The 17642-nt window shown below is 37.7% G+C and overlaps 1 protein-coding gene across 1 annotated transcript in view; it reads left to right on the forward strand.

Moving 5' to 3' along the window:
• The window catches only part of UACA (uveal autoantigen with coiled-coil domains and ankyrin repeats), a 21421-nt gene extending 10027 nt beyond the window's left edge, over positions 1-11394 (forward strand). The window contains exons 10-19 of the mRNA XM_009698243.1: positions 48-113; positions 1277-1384; positions 2466-2498; positions 2988-3086; positions 3289-3325; positions 4238-4300; positions 5720-8433; positions 9070-9222; positions 10128-10193; positions 10923-11394. Coding sequence (XP_009696545.1) covers positions 48-113; positions 1277-1384; positions 2466-2498; positions 2988-3086; positions 3289-3325; positions 4238-4300; positions 5720-8433; positions 9070-9222; positions 10128-10193; positions 10923-10994 — 3411 coding nt within the window. The 3' untranslated portion in view covers positions 10995-11394. The remainder of the gene's footprint in view (positions 1-47; positions 114-1276; positions 1385-2465; positions 2499-2987; positions 3087-3288; positions 3326-4237; positions 4301-5719; positions 8434-9069; positions 9223-10127; positions 10194-10922) is intronic.
• The last annotated feature ends 6248 nt before the right edge of the window (positions 11395-17642 follow it).

Raw genomic sequence — 17642 nt, forward strand, 5'->3', positions numbered from 1 at the left:
TTAATACTTTACTGTTGCAATAACAGATTACTAGTATGTCACAGAAGTGGAATCGGCTGCATGCGCAGGAGGATGTGAATGTCAAGCTGTATCAGAAGGAACATAATGCTCAGGTAAGCGAGAAGGATTTCTATGACTTATGTATTCCCATACGCATAATGAATCGGAAATACTAAAGACAAGACGTGCTTGTAAAGTAAGCATTAGCGATTCCATTAAGAAAGGTGATATATATTGCTGTTTACTTAAAACTTAATTGCATGACTGTGTAATGTGACAATTATGCAGATAAACTGTAAACTTCAAGAGGGGAAAAAAAAACTGGTTTGTGTAATAAATAGTTGTAAGTCTCTTCGTGTCTAACTTTTTCCTATATTTTAACCTTCTGTCTACTGCTTTTGCCTGCAGTAAAATTACAGTTACAAAACATGAAGATTTATTTTTTAACATTCTCAAGAGATGTGTGTCTAAGTGTCTTACTAAAAATAACCTATGTCATAATTGTTCTACTAACCAGTATTAATTTTTTCATCTCATTACTATGTCATTACAGTTTTCAAAAAGGTAAACAACGTTTTAAGCTATGGGAAACAAACCACTGAGAAATTGAGGCCTGAATTCTGAAATGCTTTGTAATAAAAGGATAAAGATCTCTAAATGCAACTTCTCTGGTTTGAGCTAAAGTAGTTACCAAAGTTAAGGCGGCGATTATCAGGCAAGAGTTGAACATGCTTTATTGTCTGCATGTGAGCACTGGACTGATGGTGCAAGACCTATCATTTTCATGTGTTGGATTTATTATATGTTACTAGGGTGATTTTTGTGGCTGCTTGGAACGGTTAGCACACTTAAAGGTTGCTATACTTCATGCTGATGAGGCTTTTTCATTACACCTTTGGCTGCAGCAGTTGGGTTTCAGGAACTGTTTTAACATTAGTTATTTTTACTTGTTAACAGACAGCTCATAAGCAGCCTCTTGAGTGCTGTCAGCATTGAATGTAATCTTACGCTGCTCATACATTCAAAACCTGCATGTACACTTATATGACAATGAGCTATCTAGAGCTGTAAAGCTTGAAGGCTCTGGAGCTTGCACTTACGTAAACCTTCAGAATGAAACAGACCTGGAGTAAGGCCACAAAATCATTAGGGGATTCATTAGGCAAGGCTTCGTGTCCTTAGTGACTGTTAAACTGTTGGTTCAGAGTCTTTAGTTTTCTCAATGTGTATGTGTAGTGTGGCTTGTGTTTTTTTTGATTTTATTTTTACTTTTAAGGAATTGGAGTTAGAAAATCAAGATTTGAAAGATCGAATGAGAGAAGTGCAAGAAGAGCAAAGGATGTTGCTGGATAGAATCAGTGGGCTACAACTACAATTGAATGAGGTAAACCTAGTATTGGAATAACTTGACTGGAAAGCTGTAATAACCACCTGATGCTGCCAGTGAAGGCTGGTAGTAGTAGAAAGGAAAGCATGTGTAATTAGAATGCTGTCTTCACTGCTTTCCTGTGAATGATTTCTGCGTCACTGCCATTTTCTTTTGCTGCGGAAGCCTTTGGTCTTGTAATAATATTCAAAATGTGAGGAGACCTGTTACAACATCATTCACTGATACTCGTAAATTTGAGCAATAACATTTATGGCTATACTTGCAATGTAACATGAGCCATGAGGTGTTCTAGCATGTTGTAATTTGGAGAGTAAACTTCATCTGCACAATTAAATGTAGGTGTTGTCTGTCAGTACTTTATCATAGCCATGCTTATTTTCCACCTGTTACTGCAGATGGAAACACAGAGAAAAATCTTCAATTGGCAAAAACAGGAACAAAGGTTTTCAATAGAGATTCTCACCCAAACTTGAAACCCTGTTTTTAAAAAATTTTCCGTCGTAGAGGTCTGAATATGACAGTATAATTGAGGAAGAAAATAAAAACAGGAAATTTTTTTTCCCATTTGTGGAGACTCACATTTGTTCCTTCACTGTGTTGTTGTAGAAGCACATTTAAAAAGTGTATGCAGCTTCCTCTAAATGTAACACATGGATAGAAAGAATATTTCTTCTTGGAATCATTGGCTTGTCTGAACTTCTCTCTTAAGCATTGCCTTTATAAAACAATCAAACCAACCCCACAAGCAAACTCCTTAATACTCACTTTCCAAAATCAGCAAACTTCTACTGAAAAACAGTACTCTTCTGCCTCAATAGCGTATAATCTAGATAATTGAAAAGAAATTCCAGTTTCATACTATGCGTGTCAAGAGACATTGGCTTGTCAGACATCCTTAACTTCTGTTTATCTGTATTTCTCTTGCCAGATGTTAGATGGTAAGTGAAAGGGGAACAGTCAGAAGCATGTAGTATTAGAAACTGGGGTAGACTGGTCAACTAATGAACTGTGTATAAGCCCCTTAAACATTATTGAAAAAATGATTTGTGGGGGAATTTTTTTGTTATTTTTGCAGGAGCAAATGTTTGCAGATGATCTTGAAAATGAGGTATGATATATCGCGTTAAAGTGTAATAGAACTGTGAAATAGGGGAAGCAACTATTGCATTTAAATAACAGTATTTAAGGCTATAGAGAAAAGAAAAGCTATCTAGAATTTCTAAATGAAATATCTACTGATACCTACTGAGTTTATACAGCTGCACAGCATTTCTGTTACTACAAATAATATACGTACTCCCTATGGCACCTTTAAAGTAGACTTATCTCTAGTGACTTTCAGTAATGCAAGACTAATAAATGTGAATAAATTAAACAATAGCAAATTATGTTGGTTCATTATTCCCTTGACTCGTTCTTCAAGACCTCTCTTGTAGAGGAGCAGTGTTGTGAAAGAACTTCAGAATCAAAAATTTAGGGAATCTTTCAGTGCTGATCCTGGTTGAAGTGCTCCCTGAACTTTTAAAAAAGTTGCTTGAGATGTTATAAATCTGGCCATTCTTGTGGCTTTGGCTATTTGGCACTCTTTCTCTTTCAGAAAGATGACTTGAAGAAAATCCTAACTACCAAGGAAAAACAGCAGGAAGAAAGCTTAAGAACTATTGAAGCTCTCAAAGCTAAACTCAAATATTATGAAGTATGTTAATTGATTTGAAATGTATTATAGCAATTGATATTTACAGTAGTAAATACTTAAGCGGTTTAAATTGTTGAAAGTCTTAAATGGTTATCTCTTCATAAAAGCTTTCCGTGCCCTTTAATACCTAGCTTAACATACAGTAAAAAATTTGAAATGAATTTTCAGCTTTACTTTTGTGTTTCCTGCTGTTTGCTTTTAGGTTGACTTTGTGGGATCTGGAAGTAATTTGGGTAATAGTAAGTATCTTTAATTCTTAAAACTTGCTGTGCATGATGCAGTGTTAGAATACATAGACAAAGGGTGGGTTTTTTTCTGCCATCTCTTCCTTTTGTTGGTCTTAACTATAGCCATGCATAATGTGCGTGTCCACGCTTCAAACCTCAGGATACAGTCAGCTGGGTGCAGTTGTGTTTGTACGTGAACGTGAGTGCTAGGGCAGTATTGATTGGTCTCGCTTAGAGGGACTGTGAAATGTGCATTGTAACTCTGCTATGTCTTCTAATAACATGAAAAACAAGCTGAGCGAGATCTGGGCTCCAAATTGAGCTACCCTTTCTGTTTTTTGTATCTTTAACAACACTCATGTCTTGCTTATGACAAGATAACTATGGTCATCCTGAAAACTTGAGTGTAGGCCGGTTTGAAAGTGACTTTAAACACTAGACCTCAGCTTACACTTCTATTAGAAATGATTCCATTTCCAGAAACTGAAGTCTTTTGCATCCGACTTGGTTACAGGCCTGTCTTGCACTTGTGTGACTTAAAATGTGGCTTAACCTGTCATGAGCTATTGTGAGAGTTCTTTGGCTACCTGTCAGCAAGGATCGTTTATTTGGAGTGTGAGGGGATGCTTTTCCCTGGTGTGTTCATGTGCAGACACGGGGCTAGCTCACGGTGGCTTTTATGACTGTTTTGCAGAACAATTTACCTAGCCTGGCATAGTAAGGGTATTTTTTTTTCATTAGGAGGAATTTTTCCAAACTTAAATTAAGGAGGAGTTGTTTTAATACCAAGTGCTTCAACACCAACCCACAGCCTAGCACAGTCCCATTGAACAGAATAAAATTAGGAAGGAAAATCATAGTTCTTGTGATTATGTGTCACTGTTTTTAAATAGTCACTAGATGCTGTTTGCTTTGAAAATCTAGGAAAAGAAGATTTACTACTTAAACAAGGCCAAGCGTTTGCTGTGGAATCACAGGTAATAAATATTTTATCACTTGCGAGAATTCCAAGATTGTTATGCTTGGGAAAGCTAACTATACTTATAAACGTATGTATATTAAATATTGCTTCTGAATACAAAATTTTCAATACTACTTGCTTTGCTATGTTTATTTTTAACTGCTGGTGCCCTCTACAGTTACATATGTGACATAGCTTTAAAGGCTGTGAAATTGTTGGATGCTGAGCCGTCTGTAATGAGCATTCTTAAAACTGAATCAACAGTCAGTATAAAGTGCAGTTGATTTTTTTCATCTCCGTAATTTTTTTCAACTTTAAGTTCAGCTAAAATTCAGAAGACTTTATTTTCCTGCCAGCTGTACAATAATTTCCTGACAATGTTTGGTAGCTAGCTACCTTTTAAAGCAACAGTTCAGTTATAAACAAGGTCCATCAGACCCTTACAATGAGTCATATATGATAGGGATTGTTCCTAACTGACAAGCTGTTCTTACACTTGAGTATTTCGGCTATAATGCTTCCAGAAGAGAGTGATGGCTAGAAATAAATCTGTACATCCTCTGCTTTCTTGCCAGATTTCACTGATACATGTATTTTGTGTGTTCTGCTGGTAACAGAAAAATCCAGTCTCTTCTACCATGTTGTACATAACCTTATCCCAATGGTCCTAGAATTTTTTTTATTCTTAGTTGAAGTTTAAAATGAGTTGATGTGCAATTCTTTTTTTTAAAAAAAAAAGGCGGGGGGAGTGGGCATGAAAAGCCAACCAACCGAAAACGCCAAACCATGTTCCAAGCAGGCATTAAGTGCCTTTAAGCTAGTCATGTCTGGAAGCTGCATACTGCTTTGTGGTCCTTGGAGCGTGAATGAGATCACTGGAGCTAGCCTGTGCCATGTAATAGCCATGATGGCTGGTAGTGAAGCAGAGGTTGGTAGTGAAGACCACGTGGCAGGATGGCAAAACTGTTGTTTGGGTTTTTATTTTGAGAGATCTTTTACTGGACAGTAAATTAAATGACCGTTCCTAAGTCTTTTTCAGAGAAGGTTCTGTTAACTATGATATAGTCTATTCTGATTCCTTTAAAAATAATTTTCACATGCTTGAGGGACAGGGGAAGTCCCTTAAATTAAACTACTTCTAGCAGATGAGTGGTTAAATATGAATAACATAATAAGGGAAATGAAATTAATATACTATACCTGCACTTTAGCGTCAGTAGGGTCTGATGGTTGGGAGACAATAACGTAGAGCTATATTCAAGGTTTTAGCTGTTCAAAGCTGAAATACATGTGTTCTGTAATATGGGCAAGAATAGATTAGTGTTTCTAAGGAAGAAAGAAAAACTCGTGGACAAATTTTATGCTCATATAACTGTCTTAAACATATGCTGATGTATATGACAATTTGTATGTGTGTGACTTGTTAAACTTGTAAACATGTATCCGTTTTGTGCCAATTTATCTTCAGTCTAGGTCTATGCTGAGACCCCTGGAGCTCTCCCTGCCTAACCAATCATCCAGTTCAGAGAAGGAAACTTTAAAGAAAGAACTCGACAACATGAGGGCCTGCTATAGTGCCGCAAAAGAAGAAGTTAGCAAATTGCAGAGAGAGCTGTCTCACAAGGTATCTGAATGTAAAGCTTTGGCATCAGAGTGTGAAAGAACCAAGGCAGAATCTGATGGACAGATAAAACAACTGGAAGATGCCTTAAAAGATGTACAGAAAAGAATGTTTGACTCTGAAGGCAAAGTTAAGCAAATGCAGACCCACTTTCTTGCTCTGAAAGATCACCTGACTCATGAAGCTGCTTCGGGAAACAGCAAGCTAACAGAGGAGCTGAAGGATCAGTTGAAAGAAATGAAAACGAAGTATGAAGGAGCCTCTGCTGAAGTGGGAAAACTAAGGAACCAGATTAAGCAGAATGAATTGCTGGTGGCAGAATTTAAGAGAGATGAAGGAAGGCTAGTGGAGGAAAACAAGAGGTTGCAGAAGGAACTTGTCAAGTTGGAGATGGAGCGAGATAAAAGGGGAAGAAATGTCATGGAGTTAGAAGGGCAGCTTAAAGAAACAGCAGTGAAGTTAGCCCACTCTGTAACTTCAGAGAAATTTGAAAACATGAAGAGTTTGTTGTCAAATGAAGTGAATGAGAAAGCAAGGAAGTTAGCAGAGATGGAAGGAAAGCATGAAAAACTGCAGGCAGAGGTTCTGCTTTTAAAGAGGGAATCTGAAAGTCAGAAAGCTAAACTTGCTCAGCATGTAAAGCCAGAAGACCACGAACAAATGAGGAGTGGGTTTGAGAAAAAAAATGAGGAACTTGGGAAGACAATTTCTGAATTATCACAGAAGAATCAGACTCTGCAGAAGGAACTTGAAAGCTTGCAGATTGATAACAAGATGCTTAAGCAGCAAATCCAGATGCTAAAAACTGAAATTAAAAGCCAGAATGTGCCTTTAAAAATTCACGAAGAATTGAAGAAAACAAATGATCTGACTGTTGGTGACCTGACCAAAAAGCTTTTTGAAATAACAAAGAAGTACAGTGAAAGCAAAGCAGAAACTGAAAAGTTGCTGGCAGAGAACAACAACTTAAGTGAGAACATTAGCCACTTCCAAGCTGTGTACCTGTCTCCAGAGCAGCACAAAAAAGAAGTGGAAGCTATAAAATCTAATGGTATTGAACTTGAGAAGCAGCTTGCTGAGCTTCAGAAAAAATATGATGATGAACAAGCAAAAGTGTGCAAACTAGTCTCTGAAAATGCAGTCGTAAGAGAGACTCTCAGAGATCAGTATGTGTTGGCTACCACGCATGAAGAGGTTAAAACAGTCTTGAATAACACACTAGAAAAGACTAATAGGGAGCTGTCAGATCTGAAGGAAAAAATTGAAGAAAGAAAGCAAGAATTCATGAGGGTAAATGAAGAAAATGGAACTTTGAAAAATAAGGTGAAACTCTTACAGAATCAATTACAAACTGAGTATATAAGTTTAAAAGATCATGAAACTACAGTGACTACCTTAAATAAAGGCATGCAAGGACTTCGTGAGAATAATATTGCGATTACGGCTGAATATAAGAGAGGTCAAGAAGAAATTTTACAGTTACACGCAGAAATTGAAGCCCAAAAGAAGGAACTTGACACAATTCAAGAATGCATTAAGTCAAAATATGCCCCGGTTGCCTCCTTTGAAGACAGAGAACAAAGCTTTGAAGCCACAGTAAAAGAATTAAAAGCACAGTTGCAGGAGCAGGCACAGAAATGCAGAGAAAGCGAGGAGGAAAACAAGAAGTGCAAGCAGGAGAATGAAAAGCTCAAAAATGGCATTTTGTCCATCCAGAATGACCTGCAGCAGAACTATATACTTGCTGAGAAATCCCGTGAAATGGAAAAAATGTTTGCAAGCAAAATGGAGGAGTTGAATAAGCAGTTGAGGGAATTGCTGCAGAAATACACAGGTGAGAAAGAAGAGAAAGATGAGCTACAAGAAAGTACCAAGCAACCCATGAGTATGCAGGCTAGTCATCTTTCAGTAGAACAAATTGAAGCCTTGAAGAAGGCTCTTGGTCACACGATAGAGGATCTAAAGGAAGCCCTGAGAAGTAAGAAGGAATGTTATGACAAAGAAACACTAAAAGTAGGAGAACTACAGCAAGAATTGTCAGGTCTAAAAAAATCTTCGATACCTTTAGTAGAATATACAAAAATGAAGGAAATGCTAGAACAAGAAATCGTAGCAATCAAAAACACCTTGAAAGAAAAAGAAGAAGAAAATCAAGTTCAAAATGAGGAAATCTTGAAGTTACAGTCTGAGATTCAGCTTACTCAACAAGCTTTAACAGACCTGGAGAGCAAAGAAGTGATTGACATGTCAGAATACACATCCATGAAAAGTACTCTGGAGGCCCAGATTAATAGCATAGCTGAAAATTTGTCCAATATGAATAAAAAGTACGAGGAAGCATGTGAGGAGGCTTTGCAAGCTAAAAAGAGTGAGCTTTCTTTAAAGGATGAAAAGGAGTTGCTTCAGTTACGGAGTTGCAGTATTGAGCAAGAAATCAAAGACCAGAAAGAAAGGTGTGATAAATCGTTGACAACAATTATTGACTTGCAGAAGAGAATACAGGAATCTGCAAAGCAGGTGGAAGCCAAGGATAACAAGGTGGGATGTGTCAGTTAATGCTTGTGGCATTTTCAGTGTAGCAGTAAGGAGCTGGACTTCAAATACAGCTATTTAGGTATTGAGGCACGACTCTGTGTACTGAGCGTTACGTACTCAGACCTGGCCCAGATCTGCTAAGATGAAGGCCGGGTTTTGGTAGCATTATATGGAGTTTTTCTAGTTCCTCATATCTTTCAGGCATCATATGTAGTATTTAAACTCTATTAAACCTTCCAAGCTGAGCTTCAGACTTCTGGGGTATAAGCTCTTTCTTCCTTTGGAGCTGTATATGTTTATCATTTCTGGCTTGCCTTCTGATGGTTCATTGTTCTTTTTAGAAATTAGACCTAGAAGATCTTTAGAGCATAAGTCATTTATGTCACTGACTGACCTCCAGGGTCCATACCTTACAGATCTCAATGCTAGGAAGCAGAATTTGAACCAGTGATAGCATGTCATGAAAAGGAAGTCCTCTGTCTTTGCGAAGTTGCTTAGCCAGTGTGATGGCAAGCTGGGACAAAAACCCTTCAATGCTTGCTAGTCTTCATCAGACTTGAAAGAATGTTAAAGAGTATTAGTTTTTGGTAAGTGAGACATCCTTAAATGTGGGCTTTGTGTGCTTTTTTTTTTTTAAAGATAACAGAGCTGCTTAATGATGTAGAGCGGTTAAAACAAGCTCTTAATGGCTTGTCTCAACTTACGTACACCACTGGGATTCCCTCAAAGAGGCAGAACCAGCAGGTTGAAATGCTCCAGAACCAAGTGAAAACACTGCAGCAGCAGCTAGCTGTAAGTAATCATGCAAGGTATTGTCTGAAATGCAGTAGTGTTGCTTATTTTCTTGTACCAAATAAGGAAGTACATATGTGGTCGCTTAAACTTCAAAAGTAGAGTATTCTCCCCCACTTCTCTGTAAACTTTTCTGCTTCCTTCTGCACATTAGAGTTGCAAGATCTGGGAACTTTTCCAGATAAAAAGGACACAAACAATTCAGAAAAAATTTGTGTTTATGATACATGCTGCTGTAGTTCATCCCAAGGCCATTTCTGTATGCAAGTTCCACATTAATATTTTCTTGCAAGAAACACCAACCATGAGGTGGTCTTTTCTTCATGGCTTTGACTTTGTGTTCCCTTGTCTGCAACCATCATGAAGTGTGTTGCTTATCTTTGAGTACTAACAGTAAAGGGGAACACTTCATAGTAAGTGCTGTGATTTTATGCACAAACATGTTTGTGGCCTCTGGGACTTCAATAAAGCTCCTAATTAAAGCTAGGTATATGAGCGAAGCTAGTTATTTGTAAATCTGTACAGAAGTAGGATACATCTTTAATAGTATTTGCAAGGTTGACCCTTATAAGGCAAAGCATTCTTAAATTGGGTAGTTTTAAACAAATAAATAATGCTGTTGATGAAACAAGTTTTTTGTCTTAGCACCTGGGCTGACTCGCTAGATCAGCCTCTCTGATAGCCTTTTTTCAGCAAAATTGTTTTGCTGCAAGTAAGCGATAAAAAAAGTGAAGCAGTGACTTTTTTTTTGATTAATGGAGGGGATATAGCTAATGTTAACCTTGACATTCTGCCTTGGCTAGTCTATAAGTACACAAAACCAAGCCCACAAAGTTGGAAATAGGCAAGAGTAGATGTTAAAAATTTGATGACTTCACATCCTCTTCCTGTCTTTTTTTTTATAGGATGCTAAAAGGCAGCATCAAGAGGTAGTTTCAGTTTATCGGACACATCTTCTTAGTGCTGTACAGGTATGATAGTCCCAAGTTCAGATTGTTTTACTCTGTCATTTCAGTGTAAGAGATTCTTGAGATATATTTCTAACTCCCATACTGGAAGACCTCAAACTTGAAACTAGTATCAAGTACCTGCTTTCATGTTGGGAGTTTTAACTTAGAATGTACTGATCAAATAAAAAACCAAACACATACCACAGCTGTGGTCTTACTGTGCCATCTTCTTATTACCATTTGTCTGCATGTAACTACAATATAACAGTAACCTGCTTTGAAGGGTGGTGGTGTCTGGTGATGTGAGCATGTTATTAATTCTGCATTGTCCCAGGTAATGCTGGAGAGAAGTCAAGTAGAAGTTGGAAACTTCATGCAGACTTATCCAGTGACTCTCGCTGAACAAAGAGCTGATGAACTAATTCAAGTCTTATGACTTCAGATACTAAGCATGCATAAGAGGGACCATTACTAAATGCAGCAGGCTGTGGAGTCTAGAAGATAGGAAAAGTATTTTTTCCCACATCATATTTTCATGAAGGGAACTGCTGTGTCAGAGGCAGACTCTTCTTTCTCTCATGAGAAAAAAATAACAAGATTCCTGAAATATTTCAGATTTTCCCAGAGAGTGGTGAAAATACAGCAATGAGTTAAGACTTTTAGGTAATTTTGAAGAATCTCCTAATGTTAGTGATGGATGGTTGACACTTAAGGGATTTTTGATTTTTCTTAACTGTTTGCTTGCTCTAGGGTCACATGGATGAAGATGTCCAAGCTGCTTTACTACAGATCATTCGAATGAGACAGGGACTTGTTTGCTGACGTGCTTAGTGCCATTGCTCTTGAAGGCTGCTGCATCTGTAGGAGTGCTGTGATTACGGTAGTGATAACCTTCATGAGATTTATATAATTATGATATTGCTGCAATTAGAACCTCCAAATATGAAATAACTTACAAAGCTGAAATATTTTCCTCTTGTAAAACAGTAAAATAAGGCTACTGAGTTTCAGATCTGACACTTCTTTAATTAGATTTATAAAAGATGTAGAATGTCTTTTAAAATTGGTATACAAGCTGGCTGTCAAAATGATGACATAGTAGTTGAATTATTTTAATGTCTGATTGACCACTTATTAAAGCAAGGCCTATACCCAGAAACTCCAGTTTATCCTATAACTTGAACTCTCATGGTATGGTTAAAAATAAACTATGTTCAGATGAGCTTGGTGAAGTATTGTAGCTGTATATCTCCTTTAATGATTAAGAGAAAGTGGCTGTTTTGTCACATAAGCTGGCCAAGACATGCTACAACACGCTTAGTAAGTCGGCTGCAAAGGTAGATGAAAGGTATATGTTGTAACTTGGCTGGCCAAGTTACAGACTTTATTTAATATATAAGTTTAAGATGTAGTGCCTTTGCTTTTTGCAAAACTTAAAAATCAGGTTTTTCCATCAAAACGCTAACTTTTGTGTTTGCCTGCCCTTCCCCAAGATTTTTCAAGAATGCTTTGTAATATTGATTACTGTGGGCTAAAATAGTGGGACTGGAGTGTCATGATTTGTGGAGCAGCTTTTTGATCTAAATGCAATAGTCCTACTTCTGTCATTTCATCCTTCATTAGGCCTAATATGGGTGTAGACTGAGCAGCTTGTTAAGCTGTGTACTAGGTAGTTCAGGTATTGGATTTTCAAACAGTCTCATGGAAGTTTAAGGTATTTTCCTCTTAACTGTAAATTATGTACTATAATCTTATTTATGGGGAAAGATGCAAATAGTAAGGATTAATGAAATGAGATTTTTCATTTGCTTGGAATTTAACAAGACAAGGCTTCATTTTTTAACTGAAGGATGATGTTCCCATAAGTAAGTTTTATTAAAGAAAACATGAAATTTGGGACTATTGAAAGGAAGTAATTGAAGAATGCACCTGATAACGTATCTGGCAGTTTTAATTGAGCAAACAGTGTCAGGGCTATCAGTAGCCGTGTTAACTTCAGTCTAGTTGTTATAAGAAGCAAATGCTTTCAACCTAGCAAGTAGGAATCTGTCTTTTCTGCATCAGGATGCCAAACTTCCTCTTCCATGTTCCTAAAAAATAAGGACTTAAGCCAGAGAGCTCTGCACTCTGACTTCGTGTTAACTGGGCGTTCCAATAAGCTGTATCTTGCAGGCTTAGGTCTCTTTTTTTTTTGTAGTAGTATTATGTTTGTTTCCTCTTTTGTCCCTTTTTGGGCAGGGTAGTCTTGTAGAAGTGAAGAGACAGCTGCCCATGGAGGAGGATACAGATATAGTCATGTGCAGGGCAGTTTTTATTATAGAAATACATTTAATATATTTACTAAATATGTGTCTGTAGTTAAACAGATCTACTGCTGCTTTCCTTTAATTTCTTAGAGGACTATTACAGAAAACATCTCAGTATATATATGCTACTTTTTAGCCAAATTCTTTTATGATTGCATTACTTGAAACTCTTATAAGAGAGAATTTGTTTTGATATACTAACTCTGCCATATTTTGATATTGTATGTTTCCTTATTGAGGGAGTTCTATGTATGTTTTTCTAAATTTCTCCCATATTATCAATAAAATGTGGTGTTCTTTTTTTATTGTAGTGGTCAATTCTGTAAAAGGTAAAGAAGTGTAAATAGTTTGGCAAAATAGTCTGGGTAATGAAGGATATTGAACTCACTGGAATGCTCTGGAATACCTGGTAACACATTTGGTTTTTAGATGTCCACTGGGATTATTGAGTTTTTCTGTCTATTTCCGGAGTTCATGGTTGATAACATTTCGGTGACCTTGATCGAGATTCAAAGCTTCTACCCATTAGTTCTTCAGAGTAAATTGACTCTGGCCACTTCTACATCAAACAGGGTGAGCTGTTTATGTCAGTCATTAGGTTTGGGGCTGAGGCAGTGAAGTTTTACTGCTGCTTTTAGTGAAAGGGTATTCGCTTAATAGCTTACACTGCTACCTGATTTTGTGCTAAGCAATCTTTGCAGAATAGTTTCTTGGCACTACCAAAGTGCATTCATTTGGTGTGACTTGAAAGGGAAGGGCTCTTCAATTTCACCATTAGCTTAATTTAGTTTTTGGTTATTTGGATTATCTTGTCTAGCTAGTGGGACATGAAAATGAATAAGGTAGTTAAGTTGTTAGGGTATGAACAGTGTCAGTGAAACTTCACTATTTAAACAATGACTGGAACAATTGTTTCTTTCTTCGATTAATGAAGGAGTTGCTTGTATTCTGGGTTAGTAAGCAGAAGCTCTCTTTAGGGTTCTTGTAAATCTCTAATTTGACCTTGGAAAGAAAAAAAAGTGTATGAGTATGTATACATTTGAGTTTTTTCTGAAGAGGAACTGGCACTTAGGTAGAACTGTTTCAAGATACGCTATGTCTAAACCTTCCCTCTGCCAGTAGATAGGTTCTGTCAACTTTACTGAGTCAGCTAACCTGCAGGGTATCGTGAAGTGCTTTTCACTGATAATTTTCTGATAGCTTTATATATTCTCAGGTGTACTATATGGGTATTTTGATCTCCAACCATATTTTTTTTTATACAGAGTGAGGCTAACTATTTAAAATCTTTTCCAATTATATCCTCTTTTATTTTTAGTAGACGAAGTAATTTCTTTCTACTATTTTACTTCTGCCATCTTTGTTTTAAGGGGCGGGGGGGGGGGGGATTAACATGCCACTTAAACACCAGCTTGAAACATCTTCAAAAGCAAACTGCTAGGTGAAAATACTCATTGTTATTCCACTCCTTGACCCATACCAGAAGAGATACCTGGAAGTGCTGAGGTTGTACACTTTAAGTTTCTTATTGTGACGAGACTTGATTGCTGTAACTGCTGTACCAGCAGCTGAATTGAAGTGGCATAGATCTGAGGTTTCTCATTATGTTAAATGACTTCAAGATCGCTTTTGCAACTTCAACCAAATGTCATGTTACTTACAGCATGAATATGGTTACTGGCTTCATCTACTGCAGTACATGTATTTTTTTTTTTAAAGGAATAATTAAAATTGCAATTTTTCTGTGAAATGTGAATTGGTAGCTGGGATTAGGAAGCTGTGTGGGTGTCGTGTTTTTATTTTTCTTTTTTAAAATGTTTCCTTAATACTCCACTGTATCTCCTGTTAATATGATACTAAAAAGGAGATAATTAAATTGAGAGGTTGTTACTTTTTGGGAGGGGTGGAAGGAAACCCACCAAGCCCAATTGCGCATCTTCTGTAGTGACATTTCAAAAGGAAGCACTTTCTGACGTGCAATTGGAGGAGCAGTGGCACAGAGCTTTTGCAGGCTTGGTGGTAGTAGGTGTTGTGGAGTTTGAATTGTGGTTACTTTGCCTTTTGCATAACACTGTTCTTAACAGCAGGATTGTACTTGGGAAGAAAGACCTACCTGGACTTTCAAGTACTTACCTGGGAAGAAAGTGCTAGTCTAGAAATAAATGCAAGATAAAGAATGCCATAGAAATGAGAAGCTAAATCTGAATTTCCTTGGGAACGCTGTAGTTCAGTATTTCGTGTAATACATGGTAGCTCAGACTCCTTTGTTACCTTAGTATTGGTGATAATATAAAAACATAGCATGCAGGAAAGTAAGCTTAATGTTCTGAGTTTTAATAGGCATGGATTGTTTAAATACCATACAAATGGGGACATGTCCATGCTCAAACTGAATGAACAAGTCCCCTGGCAGTGCTGTACATAAATTTAGGGGGTTTTTGGCTCAATTGACTCATGAAGGTGAAGGTAAAATCGGGACTGTGTCCGCATATCAGTGAAGTTCCTGTGGCAGTGATAATCCACGTCTTTGGTATCATCTGTGTGGTCAGGTATCACCTCCGTAGTGGAGGAAGCTTTCAATATTTATGCATTCATGGACAAACATTGCTGATAAATGAACGGAAGAAATGGGAGGTCACAGAAATGTCAAATGTAAATGAAATGCATCCAAGAGGTTTGGGGGGTGCTTCACAAGAGGTATTTTGTGATCTGTTCCATGAAACAGTAAAGTAACATTAATAAGGTAATGCAGCTTATAATTGATTGTTGGCACAATGTTCCTATTATGTAATAGCACTTTTAAAAGTGAATGTGACTTCTTTTCTTTGTTTTGAGTAGCTGACTTGGAAATATATCTGAATCCTGGAAAGTTTATAGAGATTACTGCTTTTTAAATCTAATGCTTGTATTGCTCTGCCAACTCAGAAAATTAACTTTTAATAGAAAAAACATACATGTAATTCAGTCACAGCTATTAGATCGGATGGATTTTGCATTAAGTGAAAAAGATGTTGAGCATTTAAGGGCCATTAAATTGTGAAGCTTTTTATTGTTGGACTCAGAGCCTTCAAGCTAGCACTCTGCTGTGAAGAATATTTATTTTTACATTTGCAAAGTATGCTGGATGATGGGAAAGGAATACATTTTTAAAGGAAAACAGGACATGAAAATGTGATGTTTTTCCACTTTGTGAACAGCTAGTTTTATTTCATAATAATTAGTTTTACACTTCATTAAACGTTGAGTTTTTTGTGTATATGCTCTTAGAATACAGCGGAGGAGACATTCAAAATCCTCAGCAGGGCATCGAGTTAGAGGTTTTTTTATAATCTAATTGGGAGTATTTCAGAGTAACATGGGAACTTTTTATGGGTTCCCCTCATCTTGAGTGTCAGGTGTACTGTAAGAATTATTTTGAGGGCAAAGACACTTCCAATCAGTATCTTGCCTTGCCATGCTACTTGTTGGAGTTTAGGTCTTGTAAGATACTGGCTTAGGTACCAATGGATAAACCTACAAATGATGAGTATAGATCAAATAATTGTAGCGTTACCTGGTCATGACAGACTTGGACAAGTGGCTCTCTGTCTTCCAGCAGCTCTGGGGCTTGACACGTAGGAATACTGGTGTCTTTGGTTTAACAGGGTTGTCTTTAAACATCATAGCTATGAAAAAGGGTGATCTTCTGATCATGCAGATGTAGCCCAACTTGCAAATTCCTCTGCAAGAAGTAGTGAAGGATTTTTTTGAGGGAAGCAAGGATGGGAAAGGTGAAGTAATGATCTTTTTGTCAACGAGAAATTCAGTAGGAAAAAAGTAGGAATAGAAACTTGGGAGTGGGGTGGGGTGATGCAGAAAAGTGCCAGTTGTGGGATACCAGAATAAAAACCCTTCCAGAATATGAAGATGGCTTGAGCTTCAGGGAAACAGCCAAAGCTGTTTTATTGTGGGGTTTTTTGTGTGTATAGGAGGCCAAGGACTCAAAAGCAGTACTTGCTGCAAGCAAGAATAATGGACAGGTTTTTAAAAGAAATGGATTGAGAAATAGCCATTAAGTATTTATAGGCCTGACTTGAAATTACGGAACTGGAATATGTTCCAGCTGGTGAGCTGTTACCGGAATATACTGGAAATGGCAGAATAGGTGGTGAGGTGTGATATTAAAGCTACCAGTGCATGGCCTAAAGTCAGAGAGAGAACATTGTCCTCTAGGCTTGAAAGCTACAGCAAGGAGAGAGCTGTCTGTGGGTGGACTCTTGCGAGTTACACCACGTTTTGAAAAGCTTTAATTTTAGCTCAAGCGTGAACTAAAAGGCCTTTCCTGCTCTGACTGCTTCCGTGCAATCACAGCTGAGATGAACCTGTGAAGATGCTGATTTCTGTTGGTAGTGGTTGGGTTAGCAGATATCAAGAGACCTGTCAAGTTGTATTTAAGAAGTTGGCAGCCTACATCTCCTGGAGCAGGACACAGTGTTGGCTTGTCTAGTGAGAAAATGCAACATTGCTACTAGTGTGGTAAAGCTGGAAAAACATGGGAATTCTCAGCTGAGTTTTACTGGGTAACACATGAAATACTGAAGTCTTCCAATTTCTTTCACTAAGACAGGGAAGTACATACACTTTTGCCTTTTATCTTTCATATCTGAAGTGAAAATTACTCCAGAATATGTGCTTCTGCTTACAGGTGGATGCTGAAGTGATAGATGCGTGAGTACTTTCTAACGGTAGTGTAACACGTATTGAAAACAGCTAGAGAACAAATCAGTCTGCATCCTGCTGCGTGCTTGGTTGAGGCACAAAGCTGCAAGCTTAATTACTTGGAGATGTGTTCTTGGAGATGTCTTGGAGATGGGTTGTGGTGCCTGATGAGGCACAGAGCTCCCCTCTCTGACAGCGGCAGTTCTGCGGTGCACAAATCGCCCCATGTCTGCAACGCTCCTTGCAGCAGGATGTGCATTTATCTTGCCTTCTAATGGCTGAGAAATCTGAAGAGCGGATTACAGTTTGAAATAGAGCAGGGAGAAAGCAGACTGATAAAGAAGGAGCTGCTTTCTGATCTTGTATGCCCCTACAGAAACCAGATACCTAGAACAACAATTACTTGCTGCTGGGTGGACGAGAGATTTGAAGCTTTTGCAGTGGATTATGAGGGGAAGTGTTTGGC

The sequence above is a fragment of the Cariama cristata genome, unplaced genomic scaffold (genome assembly GCF_000690535.1).
Source record: "Cariama cristata isolate BGI_N322 unplaced genomic scaffold, ASM69053v1 scaffold16184, whole genome shotgun sequence".
NCBI lineage: Eukaryota > Metazoa > Chordata > Aves > Cariamiformes > Cariamidae > Cariama > Cariama cristata.